The sequence below is a fragment of the Gobio gobio genome, assembly GCF_949357685.1.
Source record: "Gobio gobio genome assembly, chromosome: 5".
Classification (NCBI taxonomy): Eukaryota; Metazoa; Chordata; class Actinopteri; order Cypriniformes; family Gobionidae; genus Gobio; species Gobio gobio.
In genome coordinates, this window is record NC_137101.1 from 52,449,628 (window position 1) to 52,460,152 (window position 10,525).

A 10,525-nucleotide genomic window follows, 5' to 3' on the forward strand; every position below is an offset into this window, starting at 1 on the left:
AGTGAGTGCATGCGTTCTGCCTTAAAGGAGCAGTACCTAATTCTACTTGTTACATGTTGTTAATTATTTTTCGGTAATTTATCGGGAGCTACCGGGACAGTGATAAAGATCGACCAGTCGATCGCGATCGACGGGTTGGCGACCACTGATCTAGAGCATCATTATAATCAATAAAGGCGATCAGCTGGATAAAGTTTTAAATATGGATATTTTTCTTACACAAATGCATTGATTCGCTTCAGAAGGCCTTTATTAACACCCCAGAGCTGTGTGGAGCAGTTACTCGATGGACAGATGCACTTTTTATGGACTTCAGAAACAGAGCCTGGACCTTATTAATATAATATGATTTAATAGTAATATAACTTTTTAATATAACTACATATAAGAAGAATGTCATATACACCTCGGATGACTTGAGGGTGAGTAAATCATGGGCTAATTTTCATTTTTGGGTGAACTATCCCTTTAAGACTGACAACATTTATTTTATTTTTTTTAAATAAAACGATAACGTTTTTTTTTTACATACTGAATTGGTCGATTTTTCTGAGTTTTCTTTATTATGTTGGCTTAATAAAGCCAGCATATATTTAAAGATGATGATTAATATTATTATTATCATTATTATTGTGAGAAATTGACTCCGGATGGTCTGACTCGCTTATATCTTTTCTAAATGGTCAGACTTACTTTCCCCAAAAATCCCATTGATCTGCGTTATCTGAGCACTGAGGGCCGTAACACTTAATGCTGTCCACTAGAGGGGGCGACAGGATAATAAGGGCGTCTCAGTCAGCTCCTCTGGTCAGTAGTCAGTGCACTGATCAGGGATCAGTCAGTCCATTGACTTCTGGACTAGGGAGCTGATTGAGACGCACACTAAGTCTTTTCTACTCTCTCTCCCTTTTTGCATCAGTTTAAATGACAAATAAATGCAAGAATTGTATTCATAAATAGGCCATATCTGTGTATGAGAAGCTATACAGCTCATTCAAACTTGAACCCTACTTCAAAGTTTGCCACTCCCTAGTTTCTTTTAAGATATTATTTTATTTATTTTTTTTGCGTTTAATGTTTGTCCATCTATATTATTTGTCATGAGCTCTATGTTTTAAGATGTACTAGCTGTTGATGAATCCATTTCAATGAAAGTAATGAGCTAATGTCAGGGCAAATGTCCTGCAAAGTTTAGCTAGGCTAGTTAAACACACCTGAACCCGCTAAGCAAGGTCTTCAGGATATCTAGAAATGTCCAGGAAAGTGTGTTGGGACTGGCTGGAGCTGAACTCTGCAGAACATGATCCTCCAGGGTCAGGACTGGGTGTTAAATCTATTCTGTCAGAATATAGTTTATTATGTTGAAATTTCCCCATAACTTTTTAAAAATCATTAATATAACTTGATTTGAGGTCAAAATCACTTCAGAAAATACTTTTTCCTGTCAGGATATATTTTATTATATTGATATTTCCCCATAACTTTAAAAAAATCATTAATATAACTTGATTTGAGGTCAAACTCACTTCAGAAAATACATTTTCCTGTCAGAAACCCTCCTCTCAGAACAGATTCTGTCAGGATATATTTTATTATATTGATATTTCCCCATAACTTTTAAAATCAAAAGTCAAAATTACTTCAGAAAATACATTTTCCTGTCAGAAACCCTCCTCTCAGAACAGATTCTGTCAGAATATATTTTATTATATTGAAATTTCCCCATAACTTTTTTAAAAATCATTACAATTTAGAGTGATCTGTTATCAGAGATTGTCCAAAGTAATGAATTTTTAGAAATGTACATATACAAATCACACAGTTAGCTAACAGTGCATTTCTCCAAATTTTATATGTGGGCATTCAGTCACTTCCCCAATGTTTTACACTATAATAATGAAATAATTACCTCAAATATTCAAATCGCATGTGCCTTGCAGTTGTGACGTCACCGGCGCGCTGCCGCTGCGCGCTCTCGCTTCTTTCTTGCCCGGGTATACTTAACTTACCGCGCCTGGACGCGTCACGCGCGCAGCCCTGTCCGCGCGTCTTTCAAAGTATACTACACCACGGATGCGCGCGGATGATCGCGTTCGACACATGCGCGGTAAAAAAAAGTGTCTATGCTCTACCAGACATCGGAGGGCAGCACTGAGTCCTGTCATCAACGGGACATTCGCTGGGCATGATCGGAGAAGAACTGTAGTGCATCCACCATTGCAACATAGTTTGGAAGAAACACTGAAGAATCAAAAATTCTCTTTTTTTTCAAGTGTGTTGTTTTTAAACCGGTCTTTGCACACTCTTCTTCGACGGCTGAACACTGTGCTCAATACTGTGCGTATTGCCACCTAGTGGACTCTTCTGTACTGCTGGCGCATGCGCTGTTGCACGCGGACCGCCCGCGCGATCTGAAAATTTGGGCTGCGCGCGGACGGGGTGTGCGGCCGGCCGTGAGCCCTCCGAGTGACGAAAATTACGTCATGCGGGCGGTGCACGAACGCGGACGGCCGAAGTATACCCGGGCCTTTAAGGCCCGGGTATACTTCACTTACCGCGCCCGGACGCGTCACGCGCGCAGCCCTGTCCGCGCGTCTTTCAAAGTATACTACACAACGGATGCGCGCGGAGGATCGCGTTCGACACATGCGCAGTAAAAAAGTGTCTATGCTCCACCAGACATCGGAGGGCAGCACTGAGTCCTGTCATCAACGGGACATTCGCTGGGCATGATCGGAGAAGAACTGTAGTGCATCCACCATTGCTACATAGTTTGGAAGAAACACTGAAGAATCAAAAATTCTCTCTTTTTTTTCCAAGCGTGTTGTTTTTAAACCGGTCTTTGCACACTCTTCTTCGACGGCTGAACACTGTGCTCAATACTATGTTTATTGCCACCTAGTGGACTCTTCTGTACTGCTGGCGCATGCGCTGTTGCACGCGGACCGTCCGCGCGGTCACAAAATTTGGGCTGCGCGCGGACGGGGTGTGCGGCCGGCCGCGAGCCCTCCGAGTGACGAAAATTACGTCATGCGGGCGGTGCACGAACGCGGACGGCCGAAGTATACCCGGGCCTTAAAGGTCTTAGAGTCTTAAGTCCGCGGGAGATCTGAGGGGAGAAAGGCGTGTGTTTGTTTACTCCTGTTCAAAAGCGTCTTAAAGGTTAAGAATCGATGATTAATTGATCTGTTTTGTTCAAATGTGTAAATGAGAAGCTCGAGTATGTTCTCTTTCATTAGAGCCAAGGTTAAAGGTGTTTTATCTGCAGAAGTGTAGTTTTAACCGAGGGAATGCAGTGTGAAGGTTTATGTGAGCGGTTCGCCTGTGGAGCTGAATTTCTCTCCTGTGTTTCAATTTTTGGCAAATTCACAATACACTGATTAATAACTGCATGTTTACAACTTGCGCAGGCATGGTTATGTATTTAGATGTGTTTTTGTGATTTCTGTCATGTGTGTTCAAAACTGAATTGGCTTTATATGATTTTTTTTTTTAAATCTTTTCAAAACTGATGTAATGTGTATTCACCTGGCAAAAATAGTCATGGTCAAGAGGTGCCTCGTGGAGTGCAGACACCTCGTTGGTCAGCGCAGCTCCACTCCGGCTCTCCCCACCATCAAGCTCCACAAGAGGCTGGTTGTCCTCCTCCACAACCACAACTCGTTTACAACTTGCGCAGGCATGGTTATGTATTTAGATGTGTTTTTGTGATTTCTGTCATGTGTGTTCAAAACTGAATTGGCTTTATATGATTTTTTTTTTTAAAATCTTTTCAAAACTGATGTAATGTGTTGAACAATGTGTTTAAACTAGTTTCAGTTGCTAAATGACATTTTAAAGTGTTTATTCATTTCGTGACTGTTTTTGTCACCTTACATGGAAACTGCTTATTCATATTTGAAATGATCAGTTTTTACGAGTATTTGAGAGAGATCTGCAAACCTTTCCTCTGCTCAAGGATCAGTTGAGCTCCTCTGGATGATGCATTATCATATTTACTGTTACTACCTTATCAATTCATAATCAAAGAGCCATGTCTGCAGTAGGGGTGTCCCCGACTAATGATTTACACATTCAAATCAGAATTGCAGAATCTTTCTATAGTCGACCGATAGTCGAATCATTTATGTGTGTGTGAATGGGTTGGGAGGGGCACGACAGTCAGCAGGAGGGTAAAACTTATATTTTACACACTCCACACGGTAACGACTTTTAATAAAACGACCAAAACTGCCTGCCAACTGACAGACGAACTGACAATGCATTCTTAGGTTTAAATAAAAGGTAATGTGGTGGATAAACATTTGGAAAATGTTCATAACATTTTAAAGCCGCGATTGAAATACAGAACATCACACAAATATATAAAAGAACATTTCGATAAATAAACCTAAAAAAAATACCTGCCTAGAGAGGAAAAGAACAGTGTAGGCGTTTCTCAATGTGAAGGAAGGATCCTCGGAAGCCAGCATTTCGAGGATGCTACGTCATCGACGTCCGTCGAAGGACTGTTCCAATGTCGAGGATCCTCGGAATTTCAACCAAGGTCTGAGGCCTTTTTCTTTCAAAAAAATATGCCATATACAGGAAAGGATGCTTACGAGTAGATTTCGCGCACTTAGCGTTCTCAAATCACCCACAATCCTATGCGCGCAGCTTTGCTATCTAAATACAGAATGTTGGCAGAGTCGGACCATTAACGGGGCAATATGCTTTCAAATGTAAGTATATTTACGTTACCGGACATTTGTTATAACCGTAGTAAATATAAGTAAAGTTTAACTTTAAATGCTTGTACAAATTACTACCGTATTGATATTATAAATTATACAAATATATACAAATTACGTTATTGATGGCTAACGGACCTGTCATTTAACAATTAGCTTGGTTGCCGTCACCGGCATTTCATTTATAAATAACTATTAAGTTGTACACAGTGATTTAACGTTAATATTATACCATTCACAGCATTATTAATAGCTTTCTCGTCTTAATAACAGGGACCAAGGAACAAACGGAGGCGTTCATACGTCTCCGTGTAGACAACAGGCAGCTGTTTACCGGGGGGAGAGACACCGCGGCCAACGGATATCGGTGAGAAGCAAATTATTTAATGTTCAGAAGTGATCGCTGTGTAATCTTTTTATTTCTCCCCCGTCATTCACATAGGCTTATTTTGGTGAAGATGGGGCTCGGAGGGAGGGTTTCCCACGCCCAGGCAAAAAAAAGTGGGACAATTTAAAAACCAAGTACAAGGTGGGAGACAAGTATTGAAATAATTGTTTATGCACATTTTAATGTAACTTGTGATTTTTGAAATAAGCCTTGGATGTAAACCTGACAGACTTGGGCCTGCTTCCAGTAAGTATATGCAGTGTAGTGTACAATAGTACTAATACACTACCGTTCAAAAGTTTGAGGTCAGTGAGAATTTAATTTTTTGGAGGAAAGAATTCAATACTTTTATTTATCAAGGAATAATTAATTTGATCGAAAGTGACAGTAAAGACATTTATAATGTTAAAAAAGATTATATTTCAAACATATTCATACACATTTTCATATTTTCTATTCATCAAAGAATCCTGAAAAAAACGGTATAACTGACAGACCAGCAACTGTTTTCAACATTAATAATAATACATGTTTCTTGAGCGTCAAATCCTCACATTTATACTGATTTGTGAAGGATCATGTGACACTGAAGCTTTGGTCACAGGAATAAATTACACTTTACTGTGTATTCACATAGAAAACAGCTGATTTACACTGGAATAATATATAATACTATAACTGATTTTAGTAGTGTTTTTAATAAAATAAGCGCAGCCATGGTTAACAGAAGAGAATTCTTTTAAAAGCATTTAAAATCGTACTGACCCCAAACTTTTGAACGGTAGTACATCATCACAACTTTTAGATCTTCACTGTTTAGGAATGTAAGTGTCCTGCCACAGGTCAAGGGACAGAGGATGGCAAGGCGACGGCAGGAAATTGGCCCTGGTTTGCCCTCATGGACGAGGCATTAGGGCAGTCTGCAGCAGTCTCGCCCCCTTGCCTTATTGCCTCGATCCAAGAGGAAAAACCAGGGCCAAGCACTGCACAAGAGGTAGATGAAGGGAGAGGCGAGGATGAGGAGGAGAGAGTGAGAGACAGGAGCAAAGAGAGAGCAGGGCACAGAGGAGAGAAGAGGAGAAGGGAGCGAGAGGATCCAATCCTACAGCTACTGAAGGAGGATATTAAATACCAGAGGGAGGCAGATGAGAGGAGGGAAGCAGAGGCCAGAGAGAGATCAAACCGCTTTTTTTTGCTGTAGGAGAGATTGGCGGAAAAATAAAGTAAATTAAATTGAACTGGTTTTGTCTTTGCCCCTTAATTATTTAATATAAACTATATCCATTTTTAAAAAACCTTTGTTCTTTAGACTGCAATAGAAAAACAAAACAATGTATTGAACAATATCTTCACCTTTATTTACAACTTATTTATAACGTTTTGTAATTCGGTATTCCAAGCTCTACAAAAAACATACATTTTTACATCTTTGTTTCATAAAAAAAAATGTATTTCAACATTTCTATATTGACAACTATATACATGAAGCAGAAAATTAATTTAAACAACATTCTCATATCTACAACAACTTAAACATTTACAACTATATACACAACAAGACGAGAAGAACACAAGCTGCCATCAGCCACACTGCCTACAGCAACGCCGGTGCTGCTGCTGTTGCTTCAAGGCTGCAAACAGAAGAAGAATGTTTAGGTTAGTCCAGTGGTTATCCAATCTGTCATGTAAGATGATAAATGATTCTACAACAGTTGCAGTATATTTAATTTTGTATCACTGAAGGTAAATAAAATATACTTAATGTACTTTTATGGTCAGGACCATAATACAGTACATCACTGGTACATTAAGAATATTTCATTTACCTTCTTGACTGTATGGGTGTTTACCAATGGTGGTGTTGTGTGTACTTGGATGTAAGCGAAGCAGGTCATAGTCCACACTTAATTATTCACCTGGCAAAAATAGTCATGGTCAAGAGGTGCCTCGTGGAGTGCAGACACCTCGTTGGTCAGCGCAGCTCCACTCCGGCTCTCCCCACCATCAAGCTCCACAAGGGGCTGGTTGTCCTCCTCCACAACCTCTTCCAGCACATCCCCGACACCAACACAAATATTGTGCAAAATTGCACATGCTGTCACCACCTGTGCACAAGGCAGAGCAAAAGGATACAAGACTGTTGAGATATGGAAAAAAAAAAACATGAACACAGAAGATAGTGTGACTTTAGCAGTTGTTAAGCATTAACTGTTATTTTGAGTAGGATACTATGATTTGATTAAGAAATTTACCACAGAAGTATTGCAATGATTTATTACCTTAGGGACAAACAGTGCATTTACTTCAAGTGCTTCTAAAAAGATGCACCTGAAGCGGGTTTTCATCATTCCAAATGCAGGCTCAATGATTGTGCGACCTTTGGAATGAAGGTAGTTAAACCTTTGCTCTGCCATGCCTCTCACTGGCCTCTTATATGGTGTGATAAGGGCCAGGGGTTCCTGTAGACATGGGTAGCCACCATCAGCTAGGAGAAAATACCCAGGAGGAGGGTAAGTCCCCCTAGTGTAGATGGGGCTGTTCTTAAGGATGCGTGCATCATGCACACTTCCTGGGTAACCCACAGAGATGTCAATAAAGCGACCCCGATGGTCACAGACTGCCTGGAGCACCACTGAGGGGAAGAGCTTTCTGTTGTTGTAATCGTGACCATCAAGGTCGCCGGGACATTTTATTCTAATGTGGCAGCCGTCTACTGCCCCTGCTGCCTTACCAAATGCTGGGTGGTTAGCCAAGCGAGCAAAACCATCCCCAACCACTTGGAGCTCCTCCTGTGTTCGAGGGAAGTGAACAAATTGGAGGAGCACAGCCACCACCTCATCCACCATCTTGTGGACAATTCTGTGCACTGTGGGAAGAGGCATGCTAAAGACCCTGGAGACAACTCTGTAGGCTGAACCTGTTGCCAGCCAGAACAGGAACACGAGTGTCTCCAGGGTCGGGCCCCATCCATGCTGCCTGTCAGTCTTCAGGGCCACCATCAGCTGCTGCATGGCCTCTCTGCCCAACCTGAAGTCTGGCCGAGTGTCCTCCCCTCCATAGTACCGCTGCAGTACTGGCACTGTGGCATTGATGGCACAGTAGTGCCGAGCCTGTACAACATGTAGAAGAGAGAAAGGTTTAAGTATAATTTCAGTTGTGCCATTTATTTAATGTTTGTTAAACTATTAAACATATTGGGTCAACTGGTTTGCAGAGGGGGGATTTAAAGGTCCCATGGCATGAAATTTTCATTTTATGAGGTTTTTCAACATTAATATGAGTTCCCCTAGCCTGAATATTGTCCCCAAGTGGATATAAATGTTGATCGGTGTAAAACCGAGTTGTGGCTGTCTTTCTCTGCCTTTGAGAAAATGACAGGCCAGACTAGCCAATCCTGAAGTCTCCTGGTTTGACGTCCAAGCAGGCACGGTTTCCTCCCTTTCCTCCGCCCAGAGAATCTGGCACGCCCATGCAAACGCTCGTCGAGAGATCATTGCATCATTGCTTGTGAACGAGTGAACGCTGGCAGTTTCTCAGTGTTTGGATGTACAAATGAAAACAGAAGTCTTTTTTCAGTTCCTTCTGATCTGTGATCAGTGATTTCTGATGTGTAGCTAATTATTTATTATTCGTGCACACAATGCGGCTTCTCTCTCTCCAGACAGAACGGTGTTTTCGTGTTTTATATCTTGTGAGTCAGTGTTTTTGTACGTCCTCGTCGCGTCTATCGGTTCTAAAATGTGCATACAGTCATGAGTTTCTGCTCAACATCAGCAGAGATAAACCTCACACACGCCGAAGCTCGGCCTTCAACATCCCCGACCCCCAGTACTGCATCTGGCCCACAGCGGGGGCACCAAACGCGGCGTGAGATTAAGCAGAAGGGGGGTAAGCTTGAGCATATCCGGGCTAGCCAGCCTAGCCCCACAATAAACTGGATTACATCCGATTACTGCTGTTGTGTCTTTGTTTGCGCTGTGTACTCAACACGCGTCACTGACGCTTTTATTTTATTTTAAAAATAATGCTATTATCAACACTTACTTTTAACTCGTTCATCTCGACAGCTGTAATGGTACTTTGCATGTGTTACAAAGTTGGTAGAATAATGATGAAGAGACGGACTCGGTGTGACTGTTTATTCAGAACTCTCAGATACAAACACAATAAACTCGCGCTGACTGACAGCGCTCTCATAACTCAGTAGTTACTATAAATAACTTTGTTAGCAATCGCTCCGTCTCCGTGATGTCCGGTTCGCGAACGATCTTTCTTTTGAACCAGTTCTTTTTAGTGAACCGAATCAGTTCACCAAATCGGACTGAATCGTTCTAAACGGTTCGCGTCTCCAGTCAGCGCTGATCCATAATTTACTAAAGTTACTAACTTTCTGACATGAGTGACAGTCCCTCCGACTAGAAATAGACTAATAACCTAAAGTATATGCTGTAACTAAAACAGTTCAGACATGCTGAGAACTGATGTGAAGTGAACTCAGGTCCATCCGTCTCCCTGGCAGACTCGTGCCTGCTCGTGCCTCGATAAACCACGCCCCCTCCGCTCATATAAAATGCAAAGATGTCAGCCAATCACAACAGTGGGTGTTTTTACTGAAGTCTCACAGCAGACACGCCTCTTGAAGCAGGGCATTCAGCCACAGGGCAAACAGCAGTATAGAAAAAATGCCTTTTATTTCTAAATTATGACATTTTATGATGTAAAAGTCATACTAACAATATAAGTACAGCTCAGGAAACATTATAAAATAATAGAAAAATGCCATGCCATGGGACCTTTAAAGCCGTTCCCTTTTACTGGTGATTCACCTTGTAATTTTTACTTCATATATAGCCAGCTAGAATGCTACCAGTCAATAAGCTTAACACTCCTATTATGTTGTGGGTCAATTTGACAATTTATTTTTTCAAAGATTATTTGACAGTCAAGTGTGTTTAAACAGTGCTGGTCAATTTAACACAATATAATGGATGTAATTATTTTTAAATGGATGATACGAGCGCTAACGTTACTTACCATCCCACGTCTTTGACGGCAGAGGTGGCGACAAATTAAAATCCTCCTCCTGCGAGCCTGACGCCGATGCTGCCTCACCATCTCCATCTCTGAAAAAATGCTGTGCAGCAACCAAACCATTGGCACTTCAATTTTTTTCCTGTCAGAATAAATATTTTTTTACAGTCGTTTCTTCACAAATGTATAAAATTCATGCATGTAATTTGAAATAAGGTCAACAATTACTTCAGAAAATATTTTTTCCAGTCAGAACCCATTCTCTGACAACAAATCCTGTCAGAATATTTTTTTTTTACAGTCGTTTCTTCACAAATGTATAAAATTCATGCATGTAATTTGAAATAAGGTCATTAAATTACTTCAGAAAATATTT

The 10,525-nt window shown here is 41.0% G+C and overlaps 1 protein-coding gene across 1 annotated transcript; it reads right to left on the bottom strand.

Moving 5' to 3' along the window:
- Positions 1-6,743: 6,743 nt before the first annotated feature.
- LOC307126324 (putative nuclease HARBI1) lies at positions 6,744-10,239 on the bottom strand (the record flags this gene model as incomplete). Its single annotated transcript, XM_079816788.1, has 4 exons — positions 6,744-6,749; positions 7,035-7,223; positions 7,398-8,228; positions 10,153-10,239. 4 exons carry the CDS (start codon positions 10,237-10,239, stop codon positions 6,744-6,746), a joined length of 1,113 nt encoding a protein of 370 aa, XP_079672914.1.
- Between the last annotated feature and the right edge of the window lie 286 nt (positions 10,240-10,525).